The sequence below is a fragment of the Bidens hawaiensis genome, unplaced genomic scaffold (genome assembly GCF_021521415.1).
Source record: "Bidens hawaiensis isolate Kalapana, Puna unplaced genomic scaffold, B.hawaiensis_p1.1 tig00016232_1, whole genome shotgun sequence".
Lineage (NCBI taxonomy): Eukaryota > Viridiplantae > Streptophyta > Magnoliopsida > Asterales > Asteraceae > Bidens > Bidens hawaiensis.
In genome coordinates this window covers 76,600-102,477 of record NW_027492481.1, presented here as the reverse complement: position 1 = coordinate 102,477, position 25,878 = coordinate 76,600, and the positions used below count along the sequence as shown (strand labels likewise).

The 25,878-nt window shown below is 36.5% G+C and overlaps 4 protein-coding genes and 1 pseudogene across 4 annotated transcripts; all 5 read left to right on the top strand.

Moving 5' to 3' along the window:
• The first annotated feature begins 2,275 nt into the window (after positions 1–2,275).
• LOC143551021 (kinesin-like protein KIN-12A) lies at positions 2,276–3,966 on the top strand (annotated as a pseudogene).
• A 386-nt stretch (positions 3,967–4,352) lies between these two features.
• Positions 4,353–10,031, top strand: LOC143551020 (F-box/kelch-repeat protein At1g57790-like). The gene is made up of 5 exons (XM_077041556.1): positions 4,353–4,493; positions 4,592–4,668; positions 4,778–4,895; positions 8,675–8,844; positions 8,921–10,031. Exons 1-5 carry the CDS (start codon positions 4,353–4,355, stop codon positions 10,029–10,031), a joined length of 1,617 nt encoding a protein of 538 aa, XP_076897671.1.
• A 959-nt stretch (positions 10,032–10,990) lies between these two features.
• Positions 10,991–11,968, top strand: LOC143551032 (E3 ubiquitin-protein ligase RING1-like). Its single transcript, XM_077041563.1, has one exon. It carries the CDS (start codon positions 11,006–11,008, stop codon positions 11,834–11,836), a length of 831 nt encoding a protein of 276 aa, XP_076897678.1. The 5' UTR covers positions 10,991–11,005; the 3' UTR covers positions 11,837–11,968.
• Positions 11,969–12,957: 989 nt separating this feature from the next.
• Positions 12,958–14,087, top strand: LOC143551019 (uncharacterized). Its single transcript, XM_077041555.1, has 4 exons — positions 12,958–13,122; positions 13,483–13,671; positions 13,759–13,920; positions 14,001–14,087. Exons 1-4 carry the CDS (start codon positions 12,997–12,999, stop codon positions 14,085–14,087), a joined length of 564 nt encoding a protein of 187 aa, XP_076897670.1. The 5' UTR covers positions 12,958–12,996.
• A 971-nt stretch (positions 14,088–15,058) lies between these two features.
• Positions 15,059–24,603, top strand: LOC143551031 (2-isopropylmalate synthase A-like). The gene is made up of 10 exons (XM_077041562.1): positions 15,059–15,643; positions 18,851–18,869; positions 18,932–19,145; positions 19,221–19,301; positions 19,451–19,540; positions 23,377–23,463; positions 23,561–23,661; positions 24,092–24,125; positions 24,221–24,295; positions 24,424–24,603. Exons 1-10 carry the CDS (start codon positions 15,082–15,084, stop codon positions 24,463–24,465), a joined length of 1,305 nt encoding a protein of 434 aa, XP_076897677.1. The 5' UTR covers positions 15,059–15,081; the 3' UTR covers positions 24,466–24,603.
• The last annotated feature ends 1,275 nt before the right edge of the window (positions 24,604–25,878 follow it).

The following is a 25,878-nucleotide window of genomic DNA, read 5'->3' as shown; positions in this document are numbered from 1 at the left end:
TTGCGCGAAATTAATTCGGGGAAGCTTTTATGGATATATCATTCTTTCAAGTCATTTTAACAAGGAAAGATGGTATCTGTGGAATCCTAACACGTTACAGATGACTACTCTTCCTGAACAATATCACAAAGGAGAGTACAGCGACTGTTGTATGTCGGGTCCGCCTAATAAACCAGGAGCGGTTATTATGCTGTTTAGGCACGATTTTCCGGCCCTAGTATTTTGTAAGCTGGATAGGCAGGTAACATGGGTCGAGGTGAAGTATGGGGCACAACTTAGGCTACTTGGCTATGGAACAAATGCTATCCTAGAACGCCCCGCTTCCTGCAATGTTAACAAAGTATTTGCCTTGTGTGTTGATTCTGTTGTGGACGTTAATATTCGTGTTAGGGATGACAAGATTGAGATAAATATTCTACCTTTTGAGAAACTACCTCACCTAGTTGGTTATGATAGTCCAAGTTCAACATGGTACACCTTTCTAAAAGGATCTGGTATGGATCTTTTTTGTATTGGCGTGTGTTTTGTTAATCGCAACCCCCATATTAGAAAGCCAAGTTTGCACAAGCTTGATACAAGTTGGGGAGGTGGGGGGTGGGAGGAATTGGGAGATACTAACGATTCTCTGTTTTCTATTGAATTTGCTCCTGATCATCTCAAGCCTGAAGCGAACTGGGAGGATAGGGTAGATCTAGACTTAGTTCTTAAAGAATATACCCCAGATCCAATTCCTTTTACCGTGTTCCTCTACAAGGCCCCGGTTCCCAAACTCGAGGGTTCTGTGCATGTTATGCTTCAACAGCTGTGCCAGATGTTATATTCTTACAAGCTTGATGATAGATCCTTGTCTGGTAAGCGTTGTGATGTTTTAAGAAATTGGCAACAGTTGGCGGATGCATTATTTGAATGCAACTGTAGTGCAGAAAAGATTGCTGGTATATTTAAGATACACTTTCTTCATTTTAGCTGCAATTTTTTTACATATCATAATGCTTTGTGTATCGTGAAGGGAGACAGAGTGCTTTATCGTCGTCATCATCCGGAGGGGTGTTTTTGCTATAGACTGCTTACTGGTATTTATTTCTTTTTTTTTATTTTAGCTGCAATTTTTTTTACTTATTATAATATGCTTTGTGTAGGTTACCAGGAGGGAGGGGAGGCTGCTTAATTTTTACTGATGTGGAGAAATTGACCCCTCGTCAATTCTGTTTTGACTTTAACAAGTCTTTTCTGTTTGACCTACATATCATATAAAACTGCTGTATTCACTCTAGCCTACTATTTTGACCTACTACATTTTGGATTGTTGTGTTTTGACTTGGTTAAAACCAGTGTACTATATTTGACTGTAACTTTGAAGAATCATCTATGTGTGTTTTGACTTGGTTAAAGCTTGTACATGATGTAATCACTTACATAAATATCTTTTGCCATTTATCGCGTGCTTCAGAAATACTCAAAAATTACAAGAATGTAACAAGTTAGATGGGTGGATAGGTTATCTTGAATTTTATGATCACTTGAATGTGGTGAGTTTATTTATTATCCATTGAATAAGAATGAAGGAGGAGGAACAATAATCCAGAAGACTTCTGGTGATTATGCCAGGGCACCAATTAGCTTTGATCATGCAGCTCTGTAGCAGATGTAACATCAACTCAGGCAAGTTGATCATTGTTACCTTTCAGTTTCTGTCTCTGTAAAATGTTTCAGATTTTATGATTATTGCTCAAATTCGTGTTTCAGATTGATATATTCCAGCTTGTGGGAGCTCTTCTTGTTGAAAATTGTCTTGCTGGATTTTGCAGCTCATTATTCGCGTATGAGCGGGCAGGTATAAATAAATGCAATCTTATCGCCATTATTTTATATGGTTTTTGACTTTTTCTGTTAATTTAATACTTACTGGGAATGGAAAGACCTACAGGATATGGGGACAGGCCAATAAATTGTTAGAAATAGTAATTAACAAGGATTGATGTCTCGTGCTTTTGCAACATTATTTTCCCGCATAACGAGGTGTTTTTTTTTGTTTTCTATATCCTATGTCTCATAGTTTCAGTTGTGAACTTGTCTCATGAATTACTTGAGGTTTGCTTATTTTTTGTAGGAACAGAATGCGCATGCTGGTTGGCTGACAAACAACTCACATAGTTACATATGAGCGTCGATGTTCTTTTCTCGAGGTAACATCATGGGCTTTTATCATCAATAGCTGAACTTTAGGTTGTCCCTTTTTTTATTGATACCAAAACATATTACACACATTTTTCTAATGAACAAATCACCGAATCCATTTCAAAGAAATTTTCATTTAAGAGAGGATAGTAGTACCGGGGTGTATGTTGAAAGTTTGACTGAGGAGATTGTTTGCAGTAAGAAAAATGTGACTCAAAATGGTATTAAATTGGTCCCCAAGATTCTTTTGTATGATTATCTCTTGCACTTGACTAATAGTTAAACAGATGTATTAAACTCTGGGATTATATTATTTGATAGGTTTTTAACAAATATGCACGGTTCATCAAATCGGAGGACCGGATCTAGACGTTTAAACTTTGAGAGTTCCCGCTCGCACAACGTCTTTACATGTGTTGTGGAGTCAAGTTGTAAGGACACATATTTTTACAGAAGCTAATAAATATTATGGTTGAATTTACAATTCTATAAAGTGTTGACGGTCTGAGATGCTTTAAAAAAGGAGTCAAATGAATCTTGTTGACCTTGCGGGGTCAGAACGACAAGAGTCAACTGGTGCAGCTGGAGAGCGTTTGAAAGAAGCTGGTAATATTAACCTTTCACTTTAACAGCTAGGGTAAGCCATTTCATTTTATTATATATTTATTATTTGATCACATTTAAAAAATGTTACTTTTATTGTTATTGGATTTGCAGAAACTTGATTAACATTTTAGCTGAAGTCTTGCAAACCGGAAAGCCAAGGCATATTCCCTACAGAGATTCCAAATTGACATTTTGTTGAAGGAATCCCTTGGAGGAATCACTTGGTGGAAATGCCAAGCTGGCAATGATTTGTGCCATTTCTCCCTCTCAAAGGTATTGCCTTTTTATGTAACGGGTCAAATGGTTAAAAAAGAGCAAATAAAAAAGGAAATAAACGGTCCGACGAGTTAAAAGTTGGCTAAAGCGTATCTTCACTGCGTCATAGCTCCAAAATTATTTTATTCAAATACATGGATTATTATTGGACTATTATAACTTTCAAAATCATATATGGCATGCTAATTGTTTAATAAACAGTTTAGGCAAAAAACTTCTTGTGTCAAATTCAAACCGGCCCCACCAACCCATTTAAAAAAATTGCCCTTTTTGGCCCTAACTGCTTTTCTTTTTTATCTTTTTCAAGTTTTCTAACATGACATTATATTCTGTGATTCAGTTGTAAAAAAACGAGAAGTTTAGCACGTTACGATTTGCCCCTCGAGTCGAAGCTATGAAAAACAGAGCTATCGTTAATGTGAATTAAAAAACGATGTTTATGCATTGCCTGAAGTTATACGCCAACTAAAGGTACATTTTTCTTAATTTCAAGATTTTCTTATTTCTTTTTTTTTTGTGCTTCAGCTACCAACTTTTGTGGACTACAACATTTGACAGGAATTACACCGAATGAAGTCAACTGGAATTCAAGTTGACCCGAACGCCGGGTGGAATGCTAGTAGAAGCATACATCTTTTAAAAACAATGAAGAAATGGAAATAGTCGAAGAAAGTGAACAGATTCAAGATGTTAATATGTAAGAAGATATATCAGATCAGAATCTTGAAAACAATGAAGATAACAAAAGAATCTGTTAGAGAATGTATTATTACTAATATACCCCTGGATACATCTTCAGTCCTAAAGTCACCAACTTTAAGTGTTTCACCTGTACCTACTAACAGCAGCAGGAAAAGTTTAAAATCTTCGTCTATGTTAACCGCTTCTCAGAAGGACAACATGTAAGAATGTCCTCGTAAGTCATTCAATGATCATCGTTTATCTGCTAGTCTGCAACACGGTCTTGAAGTAAGGGGGTGGGGGGTGAGCTATTAAATTTTGCTTATTTGATTAGTGAAATTCAAAAAACACATTTGTAAAAGTTCCATTTTGAAGCTTTTGGGGGAGGTTTGCCAAAAACTTTCTGCTTTTCAAGAATCAAATAAGCGAGTTTGAAAAGCTCACCTAAACACCCCCTAAATAAGAAAAATAGAAAATGTTCTGCTATTACACAATTTCGTATAGGTTTTCATACAAACAGTTAGGACAGTAAGCCATTGTTGATTAAAAAAGACATTGGTGTGCAACCTGTTAACAAGAATGAGTTGGAAGAGGAAAAGCCTGTTGTATATATGTGTAGTAGCTGCAAGGCTACGAGTTCTGAAGATGTGAAAGATGGAACGGACTGTTCAAACTTGCAGCTGGTTCCTGTTGGTGGGCCACAATGGGCTGATAGTAATAATAATAATGATAATAAGCAGTTGGTTCGCAAAGTATGCATTTTATTTAATATCAAGTATTGTTATGTTTATGTATTGTTTGTTGATGTGGCATAATGGTCAAAAGGATTGAAATTTTGTTTGATCTGCAGGGCTGCAGGCAATTGAGAAGGTGCTATAAGGAGAGAGACAGCACTAGAAGAGCTCTGCACCCGACAAGACTTGGAAAGTAACCAACATAACCGTCTGGTATGTTTGTTTCTGTTTTTAAATTCATATAAACATAGAAATATGCTTGAATTTTAGTTTTCTGAATTCTAATCACTTACATGAACGAGAGTGCAATACTGCAATTTAATCATTGGCCAAATTTGGGACGAGAGCTTGATAGATGGTATTTTGTTTGCTGAGGAGTTCAAAGATAATGAATTGGTTTATTTGAAGAACGAGAATAAGGTATTGTTTTGATTGTAAACTTTGTTATGTTTTAGTCTGTTTACTGTCTTCTTACATTTAACTAAAGGCGGCAAACGTGGCAATCTTGGGTGGGTAGGGTAACGGGTTGAAACAGACCACGTTCAAAACCAATGGGCTAGGCTAGGTTTCCAAACACTATTTTTTTTTGTCTATTTTGGAAATTCTATGAATTAATGATCTGTTAATGATGATTACAATAACTTAAGTGATATAGTAATAAAAACTCTTTTGTGAACATGGACATGCTTTGGCCGTGTTCGTTCAGTTCTTATGAGAACCAACTGGAAGTTTTAAGGACTAGAATTAAACTGTTAAAGCATATTGTGCACAACTCTTTATTGTATTTGAAAGAAAAAAAAGCAAATAACTACCTTTAACCTACCTTGGGCGTGCGTTTCCTGGGAAATGCGATGCCAAGTCAGCCCAGATGCAAGGTAAATAACTACCTTGTGTTGGACTTGGCACTTTAATAAGTGCAAAGAATGACATAGTGAGAAAGCACTATGAGCTAGATCCTATAGCTTCGAATAGATGACTGAGACGAAGTTTTATTGGTTCCTGTAAGTTTTAAGCTGAGTTTTAAAAAGTTGCATGTTTTTGTCGAACTAATTTAGGCAACTTAGGTAACTAGGGTGTCTATTTGTAGAGGCTCCTAGAGTGAGTGGATGTTCATGTAAGCATCAAGAAGAGTTTTGACCATAGGTGAGAGTTAGAATGTTAGGATGATAAGTGAAATTTCACTATTCAATTTATTATTGATGTGTTGGGAGAATTTGTTAAATTCCAAGTAAAGTAATTAAGTCAAAGCATGACTAAAATGAAGAAAATCTGAAAACTGTAAAGGAATATTTGCTGTGTGTTTTAGACATCATTGTAAGACCATGTAAAGGCGCTGTGTGTTGCTTTCATACTGTCCAAGAAGTAGCTTTAACTTCTTCCAAAATTCAGTGTAATCACGGTAGAAGTAAGGTTTCAAGCAATCGACGGGATGGTTTCTAAGGGGTTTGGAAGCATTATTTGTTTGAGCAGAAATCGTGAAGTTAGAAACTTAGAATTAATAGCGTGAAACAAAAAGAAATGGATTACTCTAAACAAGTTCATAACTACTCTCTCATTAGTCATTAGCGTTCATAGTGTTACAAATACACGTTATCATATTTACACCTAGACCTCTATGATGTGACGTAATTACAATAAAGCCACTGGACTCGAATCTACCGTATCATTGTTGTTCAAGGTAATATTTAATGAAAACTTGTTCGAAAGTGTATATTTGACCAAACTCCAAAGTGGTAGAAATTTGAAGTTTTACCATAATCCATGCTTCTAATATTTTAGGTATGAGTACATATGAAGTTTGATGTCGTTTCGAAACAGTGTTTACAACATCAATAGTTGGTTAAAACCGATTAGAATCGCCACTAACAATATTGTATAGAAATTGGAAACACTTTCATGGCATTTTTGGTAGCGATCTGTTCTATTTGAAATGAGTGATTTTGTTAAATTGTTGTTTAAACTTATTATTAGTGTATAGAAGATCGAAATGTAATATATATTATTTTATTATTATGATTGAAGTATTAAAAAGTTACTAATTAAATGATCATAAATTCACAACTATATCTCTATGTCTAAAGCTCATTGTTGATTGAAGACGTGGTTTAACAAGTCATTTTACACTCACACAATTTTATACAACACAACTATTATAAAAGCCGGCTTCATTGGCAAGTTTGTTATGGATTAGCAAGTAGTCGGTTCATGGGTTGAATGGTTAATTATAGCCGTTTAATGTTCGTTTATTTTATGAATGAAAATTATGAATTGAGTCTTTCCTAAATCTCTAAATTCGATGCTTCCTTCTATTTTCTTGGAAAATCCAGTTGGTACATAACAATATACCATTGAACTTCAATCTTTCAAGCCATTTAGTAAATTGAGATATGCTAAAATGTTACTTGATAAAGTCTTGTGATCTCATAAAAAAAAGTCATTCAACAATTTTGGCAAACAAAAGTCACTGTACATGTTAATTTTGAAAAGAAGCATGACAACAACCAAAAAAAAAAACTTTTTTAACAACTATGGCCTTGATTTACTTAATATTTTTTGTCATGGTGTTTGGACATGGGCGTTTTGACAAAAATGGTGTTGATTTACTTGATATTTTCTGTCATGGTGTTTGGACATGGGCGTTTTGACAAAAATGGTGTTGATTTATTTGATTATTTCAAATTCTACTTATATTTAATGCACAAGGTTTGACTTTAAACGTGTGCTATATTGGAACTTAATTTTTTAAATAACTTTTATTTTACTTCAGATCTATGTGATCTTTTCTTTAGTATTCAAAGTAAAAAATGTATTGACATTTTATTTCAAGAAAGTACCATTTTTCATTTCAAAAAGTAAAAACCAACACACAGTCATTTTTCATTTTCGGGGTTGTATAACCCATTGCAACTACCTAAATTCAAACTAATAAAAAGTAAATAAAAGGGTGACGCGTTCCCGAATTACCTGAGGTACCTGCATGGGTTTACCCAAGACCACCCACGCCTCCCTTATAATTACAGGTGATATAGTTTATTACATCAAAATAATTATAGACCTTATAGACTATTTATTTCATTGATAGCTAGAATCAAGCAAGTAAGTTGAGAAAGTAATTTGTATAGCTTATGAAATGTAATAAGCAATTGTAAGCACAGAAGCATAAAACCTGGTTCTTGATTTGGTTTTACCTGACCACGTGTACAAACTAGGTTTCAGTTTCTTCTCTGTATCGTATCTGGACCTAGAACCGAATCCACCTCTACCTGGACCCAATCGGCCAAAACTTGATAAAAATCCGGCAAAACATTGTCAAAAACCTGACTTTACCTGGAACTAGTTCCTACCTATTTCTGGTTCCTGAAAAACCCGATTTGTCCACCTCTATGGTGGACTGGGATGAAGGTACAAGTTCAACTCAGATCGGGGCGATGTTCAGGTAGTGGTGGTGTTTGTTATATGATATTGTCGAGAGAGTAAGGTGAAAGAAGAATGAACTAAGTAATAGATGATTCCATTTCATTAACTAATCAAACATATATATATTTTCTTTCTGAAGTTAGGAAAAGGCGCGTGTTATTACTCGTAGACACATTTGAAAAAGCATAAAACATATACACACAAATCATGTACACTTAACACACATGGAGAAAATTTTTTAACACAAGTGTTAAAAAGCAAAAAGCAAATCAACTTCAACCATCACACTATAAAAGTTAGTTGTTAAGCAAGGGAAATATTTACTTAAAAAAGCTCAAGATATTGTACTTAAAATATTTTATGGCATCGACAAAGCCATTTTTAATCTAAAGTATAATAACAATAATAATAATAATAATAACAATAATTATTATTATTATTATTATTTGATTGCAATTTGTTATGAAATCGAGAATTGTGGGCCAAGTTTGATGGGCTTTGACATCCTTATTATTATCTTGGCAGTTGGACTTACATTACAAATACTCAGGAATGAGGTTTTTCTTTAATTATTTGATCTATCGACTACATCCATCTCAATCAACGAAATTGCTTCTGTGCTGCTGACAATTAAAAAAGAAAAACCGCCGGAGGATCTTAGTCTTCGATAGGTTTGGTTTTCTATTCTTTATCTCGTAGTTATTGTTTCAGTTATATGTATAAGTTAATGTAAAAGGGGCTGGCTTTTAATGAATTTTGGGTATTATTAATGATCATCTTAGATGGAGCCAAAGCAGATATCTGCATACCAATCGTTTATTGCCGAGGAACTGCAATCTTATAATAATACCAATCGTTTATTGCCGAGTGCCTCACAGATTGAGGGTTGTGCTCATATTCTTGGTGGGATGGACGATAGAACCATGTCTATATCTCCAATGCTTGACTGCAGGTATATAAGTTATATTGTTTGTGTTTATTTAAGTTGCAGGGATATGTTTACTTATTGTGATATTTTGTACGTGTAGGTTAGAAGCTGATTATCTTATAGCTAAACATGACAAGGACGTTGAGATAATCACGAGATCAACTGACAGTACTGATGAGGTGCACCTGCTCAGTATTCCGTTTCATATTTTGGAAACGATTATGGAGAATTGTTTTGGTGTTGAATACATGAATTTCCGTGCTACATGCAAACGTTGTTATTTAGCAGCACCCTTAACGAGATGGCAAACTTATTCACCATGGTTTATGGTGTTAAACACATACCCAGGAGGCAACATCACTTTTATAGATCCGATATGCGGTGACAAATATTTTATGAAAACACCTCAAGAACTCAACGGTGATTGCGAGGTATTATGTTCGAGGTTTGGTTGGTTGATGTTTGATGTTAATGGACACGGGCTGTTGTTGTTTTTTAACCCATTTACAAGTAATATCTATAAGCTTCCAAAGGCACCTTATTACTTTGAAAGCCTTTGTTTTTCAGCACCGCCTACTTCCCCCGATTGTATGGTTGTTGGATTTACATCACATATTGTGTGTGTCCACTTTGTGTCTCAGGAAGCATCATCATGGCGTACTTATCGTTTCGGCGGACCATCAGATTGTTTTCGCTTTCCAGCATTTTGTGGCCGAGATATTTGGGCTTTGTGCAACAATGATGAGATTCTTAATCTTAGAGACACTGGTGAAGGCTATTCTCTGGATGTTGTTACAGACAAAGTCCCTAGAGGTTGCGGATCTCACATCGAGTACTTTATGTCAAAATGCGGTGAACATCTTTTACTTATTATCGTGAATGATCTTGGAGAATCTGTTGAGGTGTTGAAACTAAACGAGTCAACAAAAGAGTGGGAGAAAATAGATGATTTAGGAAAACATATGATATGTATTTCAGCATCAGAAGGTTCATGCATCTGCCTTGAAGCCAAAGCACCACAAATGGGAAACAAGATCTTTTTTCCAAGGTTATTACAGAGCAAGGACACCAAGATAGTGTTCTATTCTCTCGAAACACGCAAGCTTCACACATTTGATGACAAACATATCCAAGAAAGTTTTGGTTTTGATTTATCTCGAACTTATAGGTATTGCTTCCCCAACACATGGATTGAACCAAATTGTTCCTAAGAAACTAGTATATAGCAGGTTTGTTATTTAAACTTTTATTTGTACTAAATTATAATAGTAAATTACGTGTAAGTTTTTGTTCTATTGTGTTTTTATTCCTTGGCAATGCATCATTTTGTAGTAAATTACAATAATAGATTACACAGTCTCCTTTTAGTAAATTACATGTTGCCCCATGCTCGTTAAAAGATACCCTGAATTATTAATATAGATCCTATAGCTAGTATCTACCATATAATGGTGTGTTCTTTCTATGTATCTGATTGTTTTCATTTTGTATTCAAAATTTATGTCCACAATCTTTCGACATCTGATGAAAATTAGGCCTCTTTGCGTTGTCATCTATCTTATTTGACTTGAACTTGTACCTTCAACCCAAACATCCCGGTTATTTCAGGAACCATAACGGGTAGGAACCGGTTTCGAGTATGGTCAACAAAGGCAGGAACCGGTTTTAGGTATGGTTGAGTTTTGGCCGGGTCGGGTGCGGCAAGAGGTGGAACCGGTTCCGGTGAGTGCGGGTACGGTTTTGGGGAGAAAATGAAACATGGTTTGTACCTGCGGTAGGGCTGTCACTTTTACCCGAAAAAACCCATACCCGAACTAACCCGACTCGAAGAACCCGAACCCGAACCGAGTTGGTTCTCGGGTTTGATTTTGAAGATTTGGGTCAACCAGAAAAACCCGAATAAACTTTTAGTTTTGAAATTAAATATATTTTTATGTATAATAGGCTAAGTCTTAGTCACTAAAGCTATCAGAATCTGGCTCTAATCGACTGTTGTCATTCTAACTACTATGGATCGATTGCTTATTAATAATTTATGAATTCCGTTTATTACTAATAGCAACCATAATCAAACAACCAAATCACGCCCGATTGCAACTACATCCGAAACTTCCTTCCTTAAAGTCACCAAAATACTTTTTGTTCTCAAACTCTTAACATTAACAATCTCCTGTATCATCTTACAATGTCAAATCTCCATAGAAAGACTCTGCGCATCACAATTCATGACCTCTGTAAGCCTAAAGACGACTGCCATGATGATGATCATCAACACAACTCCTTTTCGCCGCGAAAACTCGTCATGATATGTGCTCTTGTTGCAACTTTCGGGTTCGTTTGCTACATCATCGTGACCAAACTATGCAGTGCCAGACGCCATAGGACTAGGAGAATGATTATTATTAACACCAACCCGAATGCGAATGTGAATGCTAATGAAACTCCTCATGATCAAGATTTGATCAACGAGGACCATGAACCGGAAGTGTTTCACCCGATTTGGTTGATCAATACGGTCGGTCTGGAGCGGTCCGTGATCGATTCGATTAAGGTATTTAAATACAGAAAAGAAGACGGGGTGATCGACTCTGACTGCCCTGTTTGTTTGGGTGTCTTTCAAGACGACGATCGCCTTCGCCTTTTGCCTAAGTGTAGTCACGCTTTTCACGTTGAATGTATCGATACCTGGCTGCGATCGCATAAAAACTGCCCTTTGTGTCGAGCACCTGTTGTGGTCAGTGTCGGTCAGAGTGATCGAAATTCGGTCGAATTAAGCGTGGAGGAAGGAATTCGCATTCGAGAAATCGATACGAATGGTGGGGTTAGGGTCCAGAGTGATTTGACTAACAGTTGTAGCCGAAAACTAGAACCAATGAGGAGATCGGTTTCAATGGGGCTGGCTTGCTTTGTGGATCCGAGTGTTGAGCGTAGAGGATCGGGATCGAGTGCTAGCGTATATGGTCGAGGAACGAAGAGCTCTTCGTTTGGGCCGAGAATCGAACTAGAGGGAATTTGAAGTATAGATCTTTATGTTAGCTATAGATTGATCAAAACAAATTAAGTGTGTCATTGTGTTTGTTTGTTTGTTTCCTATGATATTTGGTCTCAACTATGAGTTGGCGTATACAAACAAAATGATTTTGTAAGCTTTTCAGCTAAGTGTTTTCTCAAGAAGGAACAGTGCAAACATAGGTATATGAGTATGGGGCTTTCTTAGAATAATTAACAATGGTTTTGTTTAATTACGACTTATGATCATATCAAATGGTACTTGAATTAGATGTGAATTCAAATTAGCACACTAGAGCAAATGTTTCTGTTCGTTACTAAAAGCAATTCCGGCCAGTCTAACAGAAAAGTAGTTTCGTCTGCCCTAATGAACAGTTGAATGGGATTGCCATACACCAGTCAGAATTTTATAAATTATTTTGAAAGTTAGTTTCACAATGAATTCAAAAGTGCAAGTGTTATTGGTGAAACAACATAGATGAAAGCTAGTAAAGTTACTTATATGTCAAAATGAAATTGCATAAAGTACAAGTGTTATTGGTTGCATTAAAAATAAGTTATAATTTGTTCTTTGCTTCTTCTTGTCTACTTTTTGGATTCAAAAAAATGCAATTGTTTAATTAGGAAATGGAGGTTGCTTCATGGTTGGATTTCAATTTCATGGCGTTTTTCGGATTAACTAAGATTTAAGCAAAGAACTAACAAGAGATTCTTCTCCATCTTTAAGGTACCAAAATTCTTGAAATTTTGTCACCATCAACTTTCATGGAATTCATTTTCTGCAAATCAGTATTTGCTTTCCTACTCTCATTCTGGTTGATCGTCTCCATTGCTTACTCAGGTTTGCTCCCGTCTGCTCTTGTTTCATCAATTTTCTGGCTCGTGAGCAGTTTTTCAAACTCAGTCTTGATTTGTTTATTATTTATTAATTATTTTACTTGTAATAAATTATACTTATTTTTGTATTTTTGTATATATTAATCCTGTGAAGTTGAAGGATTACGCGGCAACTCAAAGGTACGAGGAGTGAATTTGGGAGGATGGTTGCTGGTAGAAGGTTGGATTAAGCCCTCACTATTTGATGAAATGCCTAACAAAGATATGATTGTAAGTTCCACATAGGATTTCATTTCATGTAATTTTTTAGAAAATACATTATAACTATTTATGCAGGATGGTACAGAGGTCCAATTTAAATCAGTGACATTGCACAACTACATTTCTGCGGAAAATGGCGGTGGCACGAAGCTTACAGTCGACAGAGATTCTCCGTCTTCATGGGAAACCTTTCGGGTATATTTGCACTCATTACATACACGAATAATAAATTTAGACAAAATTATAGAAAGCGCCATTTACGTATATATAAAGTTTCAGGCTTCATTCTTTATCTTTAATCGTCACGCTAAACATCCTTTATGTTAAGCTTTTGTAACATATTACGTTCTATACACTAATTGTCATTTTCAAAAAAAGTGACCGACTTTTTAATGACAGTTAGTGTAAAGGAGGTAATCTGTTAGAAAAAGTTAACATAAAGGATGTTAAGTGTGATTTTTAAAGGTAAAACATAACGGACATTTTTTGCAAATGTGTCAAAATTTTATGAAATAATCTCAACATATGTTAATATCGATTTATTTGTTTGTGTAGTTATGGAGAGTTTCTAGTACAGAGTTTCATCTCCGAACATCTCAAGGAAACTTCATTACCTACGACACCAAAAACAACATTGTCTCCGCAACTGCAAGTACACCATCATTAACCGAAACATTCTACATAGAAAGAAATGAAAGAAAACGAGTTCATATAAAACATGTAACAAGTGGAAGCTATCTACAGGTTCATTCTCATCCTCATACAGCATACATTTCTTTGGTTTAAATATTTATCAGTATTTTCTTTTATTTATATTGTATTTGTGTTTAGGTTTCAACAACAAATGATATCACTGCAGACTATGATCATGGGGTTCCAGGGTGGGATGACAATGCAGCCACATTTGAGATGACAATTGTATCTAATGTAATCCATGGAGATTACCAGCTTGCTAATGGACTCGGCCACGATAAAGCCAAACAAGTTCTTACGGTAACAAACGTATATTTTTACAACCTTTTCATATCATTAAACAACATGATCAGTATATTATTGGTTTGTGATAACTTTAGAGGCATAGAAACAGTTTTGTCACTTCACAAGACTTCAAGTTTCTGAACAAACATGGATTTTACGAGTTTCACACCGAATTAGACTAGAAATAGGTCGCCACAACATTGTGCGAGTTTTCAACTAGTCAAGTATAGCACAAATTGAAATTATCACAAGAAAATTCAGCAAATTAAGAAAAACAACACAATTAATGTAGTTAAGGTTTACACCATTCACATCTCATCCCCTATTTTAAATTTTTATTCTTAAATTTTGAGGAAAATAACCGGAAAACGAAGACACCTCTACATCATATCCCCAATCCTCATACTAATATGGAAAAACCATCCAAACCCCAAAATTGTTCTCATTGTCTAGCCAACTTAGCCAACTTGATTTTTGTTTAATGTCCCAAAAGAAAATTATAAAACCTTTAATACACACATGAAAAAGGTATTTGATGTGTTATCGTTAGAGATGAGATCGGTATTGTCACAGTATTGGAAATACTGATACCGAGTTTCTAGAAAAGTGGGTGCCGAATCAGTCAGTGCGGTATCGGTTTGTTACAATGCAAATATTCGTTACAAAATGTCTCCCTATATGGTATCGGTACCGCTGCTGATATCGTATTCAGTACCAAATGCCTATACGCACTAGTCTACCGGTTAGATACGTATATTACCGGCCATACCTATACCGAACTCAGTACATACGGTACTGGTTAGATATGGTACCAAATACTACCTTGCTATTCATCCTTTCTGTTTGTTATATGTATAATACTATGTTTCTTTAAGAAAGAAGAAATAACTAGACTTTCATATTACATAATGAATTATCATTGTATGTGTGCTAGATATCAATCTAAAACCAAACTGTCATATAATGTATATTTTATTCTTAGGATAACCTTTAGATGTCTCATACATAAATTGTCTGGCCTTGAAATTAAAGAGCTTATCAAATTAGATAAAATATTGCATCTTCAATTAGCTAGGTTGTGCTGTACAAAGAAACAAAACATATGTTGTCAATTAATATTAGATTTAAGTATTTAAATCAAATATCAGGTTTGGGTTTTGGTAGTGAGGTTAAGTTATGTTGCCGATGCTAATGTCCTCAATTCGGTCACCAACAAGCCCCCAACACCCGACCAGTATGGTTTTGAAGTCGTCCCATCGTCCAACCTACATCCCTAACCACATATCCGACCCTAAGTACATTCGCATCCTCGATACCACTCTTCGTGATGGGGAACAATCATCAGGGGTCACATTGACACCAAAAGAAAAACTTGATATCGCTCACCAACTTGCCAAATTGGGTGTAGATGTCATTGAAGCAGGGTTCCCAGCATCATCCGAATCCGAGGCAGAAGTGGTGAAGTTGATAGCGCAAGAGGTTGGAAATGCGACCACTGAAACAGAAGTAGGTGATCATGTGCCGGTGATTTGTTGTCTAGCAAGGTGCACCAAGAAGGACATAGACATGGCATGGGAAGCTGTAAAATATGCAAAATATCCAAGAATACTTATGTTTATAGCTACAAGTGAGATTCATATGAAGTATAAGCTCAATATGACCAAAGTTGAAGTGCTTGAAAAGGCTAAATGTATGGTGCTATATGCCAAGAGTTTAGGGTGTCATGACATTCAATTTGCATTGAAGATGCTAAAAGGTACGTACATTATTATTATTATTATTATTATTATTATTATTATTATCCTAAAAGATAAAGTTTATTAATAGATCCGAAAAAGAATTTTTATATGAGATCCTAGGCGAGGTTATAAAAGTAGGTGCGACGACTGTCGGTCTTGGTGATACCGTCGGCTACAACTTGCCTAGTGAGTATGGGCAGCTCATTGCTGACATAAGAGGCAATACCCCTGGGATTGAGGATGTGAAGAGGTAGGTCCCAGCAGAGCCCAGTTGGACCCGCAAGACTCACCTTAAACAGGGACGTCTGCGCAGAGACCAACTGGATCCGCAGGACCAACCATGCTCAGAGACGTGACGTCCTTACGCGCAGTATGCAAGCTGGTCCCGCAGGAAATGCCTCCCAATGGTGAAGGACTCCGCCTGTCCCCGCAGCCTCGGGTACAAGCCATTAGGGACTGGCCACCCGCGCAGCATGGCTACACGCACAAGGCACTTAGCTCTCGTTCAGTGTCACCTGAAGGAATGAGCAAAGCCGGGAACAATCCCGCACAGAGGCGGGAGGGGGAATACTCCCGCCCAAATGAGCCAGTCCGTACACTGAAGGATCTTTTACTGTACCTGACGAGGTATAGACAAAAGATCTGACCAAGAATGCGACAGCTCACTGACAGCAGCGTGGCAGACAGCACGCCACAGCACTGTGACCAATAGCCGCCGCCTGCCCACCAACTCCTGCCATACCACGTGCCTAGCCTGTAGTTGGTAGAAGAGGAAGAGTGCACGACACGCCTGCTCTGTGTCAGCCGCTACCTATCCACCACTCACAGGCAGGGCACGTGCGTAGGTTACAGATGGTAGCGTGTTGGGCCGGCTAAACCCCTTGGAAACCCACCTTCGGCTATAAAAGACAGCAAATGGTATTATCATTTCATCATCTGATATCTTAATAATATACCTGATATCTGCTCTAGCAATCTCTTAATATACTTTTATATTTAAAGAGCAATCTAGTCTGATTCTCACGCCGGAGGGTGGTCACAAGGAGGAACCCCCCCCTTCTCAGTGACGAGCTCACGGTGTCTGTTTTGCAGGTTATCAGAAGAACCATCTTCTCAGGGTCTAACCCCTCGTGGGAAACGTCTATCTAACCCCCAGGTTACCGGTAACCTGCCCAGGGTCTGGCTAGTGTTTCTTCATTGGCGCCATCCGTGCATAAAGCTAGAACTACAATTTTCTCCAGTTTTTTCAAACTTCTACAAAGATGGTTAGAGAAATCCCGGTAACCACAACCCCAGCTACTGGGGGGAATACCGGCAACACAGTTTTTACAAACACTACCCCGGCTACAGAAGCCGGGGCAAGTGAAGTACATTTTACGAACACTACCCCAATCACTCATGCAGGGGCAAGTGCAGTAAATATTCCACTGGGATTCACTGATGCCCAGCTGGAAAGAAGAACTCGAGCTCCTCGCCAAACACTAGATCAAGTGAAGGCATGGGCCGAGGCACGTCAAAGAGAGTTTCAGGCTGAGTTGGACGAACGCTTGCGTTCAGTCCAACAAGCTGAGGAATTCGGCAGTACTCGCCAGTACCTCAACATGAGTAGTGAGTGCGAGTACTCAGACGACGAAGAGGAAGACTCCGATACCGACGCGAACCCTCGCCATAGGGCGAAAGGGAAGCGTAAGGAAACGGACCCCAGCCAAAAAGGAATTTTGGGGAAGCATTCCAACCGGCCACGGAGAAAAACTCGCGTGACTTCTCCAAGACCTTTAGACCAACTGCCACAAACGCAGGAAGGTCAAAATTCGCAAGGGACATTGCAGAAGCAATTGCCCCGAGGAGTGCCAAACACATGTCCAACATTGGCACATACGATGGTCTATCCGACCCAGATGACCATCTGAACAGGTTCATTGCGGGGGCAACCGTCAGTAACTGGACGGAACCCACGTGGTGCTACATGTTCCAGATGACTCTGGCTGGAGCGGCCAGAGCTTGGTTTGACCGTCTACCGGTCAACCACATTTACGACTGGGCAGACTTCCAACAGAAGTTTAGCCAACACTTCAGCCAGCAACGAAAGTATACCGAGGAGCAATGGACAATCCTCAAATGCATACGAGAGGAAGATGAATCTCTGCCAAACTTCATCACTCGCTTCAACTCAAAGAAGCTAAGTTTGGGCAATATCAGCGAGGATCTTGTTCGTGCAGCCTTCATCCAGGGCGCGCATGACCCAGAGCTCATCCGCACCCTAACGGGTAAAGATGGAATGCCATCCACATGGGATGGCATCATGACGGCAGCAAAACGCTATGCGGAAACGGAGAAGCAACTGGGTAGAGACCTCCCGCAGAATACAAACATTTACACCCAGAGGACAAGAGAAGACAACGTCTTCACCGCCCGACTGAACAAAAAACGGAAGCTAGGCATTTGGCAGTCAAGGGTAAACTTTGACACGCCATCCGGCTTGCAACATCGATTGGGTGAAAGGGTTAATATACAGCCGCACCGGAACTCCAGATGGACGCTACTCACAAAAAGCGTCACTGACATATTTGCCACTGAAGAGCTCCCGTGGCCAAAACCCCCAGAAATCCGACATCGTCACGATGCTGATCGGAGCAAATACTGTGACTATCACAGGACAAAAGGCCACAACACTGAAGAATGCATAGACGTAAAAGACATGATCGAAGCATTCGTCAGAGATGGGACGCTCGCGCACCTCGTGGCGAAGTAAAGGCTGAGCAGGCGGGTGCTTGTGGAACCCCAGCTGGGGAAAACAAAAAATTCCAGCTTCAATGTGGAGACTACATGCTGCGTAAAGAACGAGATCCCGAACCAGGTGCGTATCGGCTCGATGGCACTCCCATCCCAACAACACGGAAGGGAGTTCATTTACACAGTTTGCATGTAATCAATTCCAATTTACACAGGTTGGAAATGCGACCACTGAAACAGAAGTAGGTGATCATGTGCCGGTGATTTGTTGTCTAGCAAGGTGCACCAAGAAGGACATAGACATGGCATGGGAAGCTGTAAAATATGCAAAATATCCAAGAATACTTATGTTTATAGCTACAAGTGAGATTCATATGAAGTATAAGCTCAATATGACCAAAGTTGAAGTGCTTGAAAAGGCTAAATGTATGGTGCTATATGCCAAGAGTTTAGGGTGTCATGACATTCAATTTGCATTGAAGATGCTAAAAGGTACGTACATTATTATTATTATTATTATTATTATTATCCTAAAAGATAAAGTTTATTAATAGATCCGAAAAAGAATTTTTATATGAGATCCTAGGCGAGGTTATAAAAGTAGGTGCGACGACTGTCGGTCTTGGTGATACCGTCGGCTACAACTTGCCTAGTGAGTATGGGCAGCTCATTGCTGACATAAGAGGCAATACCCCTGGGATTGAGGATGCTATTGTTTCAACCCACTGTCATAACGATCTAGGACTTGCTACTGCCAATACTTTAATGGTAATTGCGTTTTTTACCTTTGTGTATGTTTTGCTTGATTAATTAACTGGCTAAATTATGTGCTTGATTTCCAAGGGGGCTTCTTGTGGTGCAAGACAATTAGAAGTAACGATTAATGGAATCGGCGAGAGAGCTGGTAATGCTTCTTTGGAAGAGGTGGGTCGATTGATAAGTAATAATATTATTGTTCTTGACCAAAAATTTAACAAAATTCATGCATGATTATAATTAATAGTTGATTAATAATATAAATGATATTGATGTATAAAATTTATTCTAATCGTAAATTTGTTGAACAATTACAGGTGGTAATGGCTATAAAATGTAAAAGAGAGTTATTGGATCATCTTTACACAGGAATTAATACAAGACACATCATGATAGCTAGCAAGATGGTATGTGTGTGTTTATATATCGGAAAATTGGATCTAAATAATCCAAACTATTAACAACCAATCAATATATCTTTATTAACAATCTAACCGGTTACAATCCCAACTTTCAACTTGTTACCTATATATAACAATCTCAGACTAACACAGGTCGTTATCTCCGTTTACTTTTGATGACATGGCGTATGAACAATTACTTAGGTGGAAGAACACACCGGGATGCACGTGCAGCCACACAAGGCTATCGTTGGTGCTAATGTTTTTGCTCATCAAAGCGGAATACATCAGGTGTTTGGTCATTCACACTTCCAACAAGCTTCAATTATATATATAATTACCAATATGCATGCATGCTTAATGCTTTCTGATATATATATTTATAGGATGGTGTCCTAAAGAACAGACGCACATATGAAATCATGTCTCCTGAAGATATTGGACTTCATCGATCTAACGAGTTTGGACTTACATTTGGAAAGCTTAGGTCATTTGATCTATTAATCAACGTAAATTGTTTTTATCCAAATGTAATGCATTTAATTTGTTTGTCACTTAGTTAGCCATTGCCCTTTAATAGAAAATGTATTTCTATTTATTTGATATTGTTATACATGCAGTGGAAGTCATGCTTTGAAAGTGATCGAAGCTTTTTGAGGTAACCAACTCATTGATCCACAAGTGATAAGGCTACCAATATTTAATGTTTCTTCTTTTTCTTTGTGCACGCATGCAGCTTGGTTATGACTATGATGGGAAGGAACTTAACGATCTCTTTTCACGCTTTAAATCCTTAGCCGAAACAAAGAAGGTGTCGAGTGTTTAATCTTATTCACGCAAGAATTATGTACATCCTTAATTAATTAATATTTGTCCCTGCAGGTTATCACCGACGATGATCTAATAGCGTTGGTTTCAAACTAAGATATCACATATGTGTATTTCCTTGGTTGTTAAGTCTGTTTATGTTCATACTAATGACGTACGTTTGGTACTTTTAATCCGTGGAGCCAATAAACATGCAAATAACTAATGGTGTGCAAGGGTAAGTAACGATTGTATGGGATGTTTGGTTGCAAACGGTTTAGAACTTAAAAGTAAATTGTTTCAAAGAGTCTTTTCGGTATAATTTAGAGAACTTAAAATTAAATGGAAACCTAGAGAACATTTTGAGGCATCGAATAAACTCACATGCTAGATTTCTGGCCATGACTCAAGAATCGTTAAGGCTGTGCAACGGTTCAGAATCGCGAGAACCGAACCGGAATCGAAAATAAGTGAAAAATAGAACTGGAACCTATTATAGTAAACCGGTTCGGTTCCAAAACCGCTAAAGCCGGTTTTCGCTAATCGGTTCTGGCTAGAACCGGTTCGATAATTTATTTATCTAATGAGTTATGCAAACTTTGCAAATTGTAAAACAAGTTTATACAATTGTATGTCTTCTTTCACGGTAAAACTAATTTAGATTACAACATGAACATCCGTTATATTTTTTATTAAAACTAAGTGTTGATGTTAAATAAATCATTAGCAACGATATATTAATGAAAGATCATATCATTTTATATTAAATTACATTGATAGCATAAATCATAATTGATCATGGTTGCTAGTTCTTGAACATAAATAAAGAAGATTTGAATTAAAAAATGATTGAATGGATGGCGGTTAATAAGTTACTCTATATAAATTGGGGATTGGTAAATTTATTTAAAACGTTTTGAATATTCCGGTTCTTCGGTTCCAAGTCTAGAACCGCCGGTTTTACCTGGAACCGAACTGGGAACCGTTTAATGCAAATTATGAGAACCGAGAAATGAACCGGTATACACATTAGCGGTTATGAGGCACCGGTTCGGTTCCGGTTTCTCGGTTCTGGCGGTTCCGAACCGTTTTTTGCTCACCCTTAAGAATCGTATTTTGTTTCCTGGTGTCCCCCCCCCCCCTTTTCTTTTCGCGACTACAAAGAATTAGGTCCATAGTATATATTCTTTTAAAGATGCTCAGCAACTGTGGCGGCTTGGGCATAGGACAATGTGGTCGACCGGTCGGGGCACTTAATTTTGGGGGCACAAATTATTATTATTATATATATATATATATATATATAGGGTTGAGTTATAATAAGAAAATTAGTTTTCCTAAGAAGTATGGGAAATAATCTTGTTCATTCATTTTAAAATTGAATGGTTGAGATTAGATTAGAGAGATGATAAAGTGTAAAACAAGGGTAAGGGCATAATAAGGATAACACATTTTTTGACTTTCTCTCTCCACATGGAAGGCACATGTTAAATTCTCCCGTCATTTTAAAACGCCCACAACTTTTTTATACGACATTTTTTTTTCAAAACAATTTCACCATAATAACGAGTGTTTTTTTATCTTTTATATAAGTACCATATTGCTATATAAAAATAAAAAAAATTCGTGGGTTTTTAACAAAGTGTGTTTTACCAAAATTGTGTTTTACAAAATTGTGTTATACAAGTGTGTTTTATTTTTTCATAGTGTTTTTTTCATTGTGTTTTTTACATTGTGTAATTTAATTGTGTTTTTCATTGTTTTTTGTCATTGTTTTTATTTTCATAGTGTTTATTTCATTGTGTTTTTTACATTGTGTCTTTTTCATAGAGTTTTCTTTTCCGACGAAATTTCTGAAGACTTTTCCGGCAAGGTAGTGGCGGTGGGCGGTGTTGGTTGTAAGAGATAAGTGAAAATTTAAGTGGGTTTTAATTAAGTGGAATTTTGAAATTAAATTAAGTGGGTTTTCAATATTAATGTATTAGACAAAAATACCCTCCTTCCTAGCCTTCTTAGGATAATCAAACTTCTTATTTGATCTTTTCTCTCTCTCTCTCTGTATATATATATATATATATATATATTTAGGAAAAAGAAATATGTATATTTAATGTTTTACTCAAATTATACAATAACTAGGTTGATCTACTGGTAAAAGGGTATTACTCCAATCAAAATGTTGCAAGTTCTAGTCTCACTTGAGACCTTTTTAAGGTTTATTTTATATACAAAGTTTTTCACATGACCTAAATGGCTAAATCATAACCAAGTAAGCTTATTTTTAAAATTTAATTGTTTAAACCAAACAAAAAATCTATTTACGTAAGGCCTAATTTTTTTATTTTTTTTTGCTTATAATATTTCGTTATTCGCTAGAGTATACGGCCGTTTTTATTTCTTTGGAAGAGGTGGGTCGATCGGTCTAGCTAAGTAATATTCTTGTTCTTCATTGATAATTTAAAACTATTAGATATAATATATTAGTTAATGTTTATTTAACAATCTTTAGCCTAACTAGAAGATATGATTCAGTTAATTAGGTAAAACTATAATTATCCTCATTGTGATTAATTAAATAGTTAACAAATAATAAGCAATATTAAACCTTACATTATTTTATAAAAACTATACTAACCTTGTTAAGTGTATATGTATAGGTAGTGATGGCTGTAAAATGTAAAAGAGAGTTATTGGATCACCTCTACACGGGAATAAACACAAAACACATCAACATAGCTAGCAAAATGGTATGTGTGTGGTGACGAATTTATAAGAAAAATTCAGGGGTATCCTAAAAGGTTTTTTGGACCTCAGGGTATCACAACATATTCTCACGAGGGTATATATCCGAATACATAAAATGAAGAAGAAAAAAATCTGCAACAATTTTACACTTAGTCATTAAAGTTGAGAGGTATCCGGACATACCCTGGGCACCCCCTAGATCCGCCCCAATGTGTATATATTGTCTAGTTGTGTATGTGTCAACATTAATAAACTATATCTTTGTGCCTTTGGTTATTATAATTACTTAGGTGGAAGAGTACACTGGGATGCAGGTGCAACCACATAAGGCTATTGTCGGTGCTAATGCTTTTGCTCATCAAAGTGGGATCCATCAGGTGTTTTTCTTTGGTCATTCACAATTCAAATAAGCCTCAAGCCCTCAATTATTTGTATAACTAATCACCCATGCATCATGATTTTTGGTGTATATAGGATGGTGTCTTAAAGAACAAAAGCACCTATGAATTCATTTCTCCTGAAGATATTGGACTTCACCGGTCTAACGAGTTCGGACTTACACTCGGAAAACTTAGGTTATAATTTGAACATTGCATTTTAACATATTTATGTAGTTCCAAACTTTCTTAAACTGAAAAAACTAATATATATTTATTTCTTTTTTCTCTTTCACACTAAAACCTTCTCATTTGATGCCTCCCATAGGGTATACATGTATGAAATACATACACATAGGTGTTTGTTCATTGGCGAACCACAAACGAGTACAGAAAACCGGAAGCTTTACTTTACATAAAAAATCATAAAACTAAAATTATCTATACATGTACAAGACTCATTTTTACACGATTTTCTCAATGCTTCTGCATAAAGAAACATAGAAGCCATTTTGATAAAACTAATATGAATTTGTATTATGATCCTAGTCTTAATGCTACCGCTTGCCTTAATTTATTTAATATTCTAAATTTCTAATTTCACACATATATTGTTATATGCATGCAGTGGAAGCCATGCTTTAAAAATGAAACTCTTTGAGGTAGTATGCAATGCTCGACTCATTTTGATCCATCAGCTACACCTACATTAAGTTTTAATGTTTCTTTTATTTTATTTATTTATTTTTGGCTGTAGCTTGGTTATAACTATGACGGGAAGGAACTTAGCGATATCTTTGCACGCTTTAAATTATTAGCCGAAACAAACAAGGTAATCACAATTTTTTTATAGTGGTCAATATTGCTTGTTTAACCATGTATAACTAACTACCTTTAACATCCATGCAAGAGTTTAAGGCATCCACTTATTGGGTCCTTAATTTATACATGTCTTTGCAGGTTATCACTGATGATGATCTAAAAGCGTTGGTGTCAAGCTAAGATAATCGGGGGTAAGAAACGTACGTCTCTCTAAGCCTAGAAGAATAGATGCCTAAGTAAGCCGGTCGAGTTCTTTGACATTTTTGTTCTTCTTTTATTAATTTGTATTTGATATTGAGACCACTAGCAAACCATCTTTATTTAACATTTTTATCTAATTGTCTTCATGGATCATAAAGGCCCGTTCAATCTCTCCTCCGGGTTAAGCATGCGACCACACTTCCTTATTAATTATATCGAATGTAATTAGTCGGCAACTTAATTAAGTTAACAAGGGCAAAATGGTTTTGTTGATGCTTCTGTTTACTCAAATGGTTTTTTTTCAGCCAATGAGCTTTAAGCTCTAACTAACGTTGGATGAAACATGAATATTTAGATTGGAGTCTGCAAAGTCTAAAGTTTGAATCTGATCCTAACATGATTTTACTATAGTGGGGCTTGAGTTGGGGTGGAAAAAAGGGGGGGGGGGGGGGAGGTCAAGAGATGGTGGGCTTACGCTAGTTACACCACACTAACTCCCTTCACGGACGTATGAGGTTGCTTTTTGTCATTAACATATAAAAAGGGTGGAGGTGTTCTCACCATTTGTGAGGACCAGTCTATAGTGGTTAACTTGTCCAACCTTTGTATTCCTAGTGAACTTTATGCATTATTCCCAATTCCTTTTTATATTTTCTCTCTTACATGGTTAATTGGTTATTGTATGTAATAAATCTTTTACAAATGTGTCACGTATATCCTTTTTTCTTTAAATAAATGTAAATATTGTCATCTTAAAAATTTATCCACTTGATAAGTTTTTTTCAACATGAGTTGATCAATCATGTCACTATTTTTTTATGAACGACATCCACTATACTCCTATTAAATACTGCTATTATCACCAAACCTGTACACTACAGGATTCGAACACTTGTTTAAGTCAGGAAGTTTTACCATTACCACTAAAATATCCCCATGGGACACAAGTATACAAAACGGACCATGCATATTAGAGAAATGATAATACTTAGTACTATAAGTATAGCGCTGACCACATTCATGTCATTCACCTTTACATTTATATGCAATTTGCTATGGCTTTTAGAACTCATAACATTTTAACATATTAATTATCTAACAAGGTGTTATTAAAAACCCGTGTTGTGGTCGGGAGGCGTTGAGAATTTGGCCGGTAATGGTTTGATTCGTTATGTATGATCGGTAGAGTACCTATGTACACAATAGCAACCGAAAAAGAAAGCTTAAAACATAAAGGCGTGATATATAATCAAAATGATATTAAAATAAATTGTGATATAAAACCTTGACAAACACTGTATTTATTTATTTTTTTGTCCTTTTTAATAAATAGAAAAGAAAATCATACATTTTTTTAAAAGAATCACGGATAAAAATATTTTGAAGGCCTAA

Bases quoted from the DNA above. Each gene is read 5' to 3' on its own strand.
- LOC143551020 (XM_077041556.1), top strand. From the start codon at position 4,353: ATGTGTAGTAGCTGCAAGGCTACGAGTTCTGAAGATGTGAAAGATGGA. The intron at 4,669-4,777 runs GTAACCAACATA...TACATGAACGAG, and splicing joins CACCCGACAAGACTTGGAAA to AGTGCAATACTGCAATTTAA. The intron at 8,845-8,920 runs GTATATAAGTTA...TTGTACGTGTAG, and splicing joins TCTCCAATGCTTGACTGCAG to GTTAGAAGCTGATTATCTTA.
- LOC143551032 (XM_077041563.1), top strand. From the start codon at position 11,006: ATGTCAAATCTCCATAGAAAGACTCTGCGCATCACAATTCATGACCTC.
- LOC143551019 (XM_077041555.1), top strand. From the start codon at position 12,997: ATGCAGGATGGTACAGAGGTCCAATTTAAATCAGTGACATTGCACAAC. The intron at 13,123-13,482 runs GTATATTTGCAC...TTGTTTGTGTAG, and splicing joins CTTCATGGGAAACCTTTCGG to TTATGGAGAGTTTCTAGTAC. The intron at 13,921-14,000 runs GTAACAAACGTA...TGATAACTTTAG, and splicing joins AAGCCAAACAAGTTCTTACG to AGGCATAGAAACAGTTTTGT.
- LOC143551031 (XM_077041562.1), top strand. From the start codon at position 15,082: ATGTTGCCGATGCTAATGTCCTCAATTCGGTCACCAACAAGCCCCCAA. The intron at 19,541-23,376 runs GTATGTGTGTGT...ATAATTACTTAG, and splicing joins TCATGATAGCTAGCAAGATG to GTGGAAGAGTACACTGGGAT. The intron at 24,126-24,220 runs GTAGTATGCAAT...TTTTGGCTGTAG, and splicing joins TAAAAATGAAACTCTTTGAG to CTTGGTTATAACTATGACGG.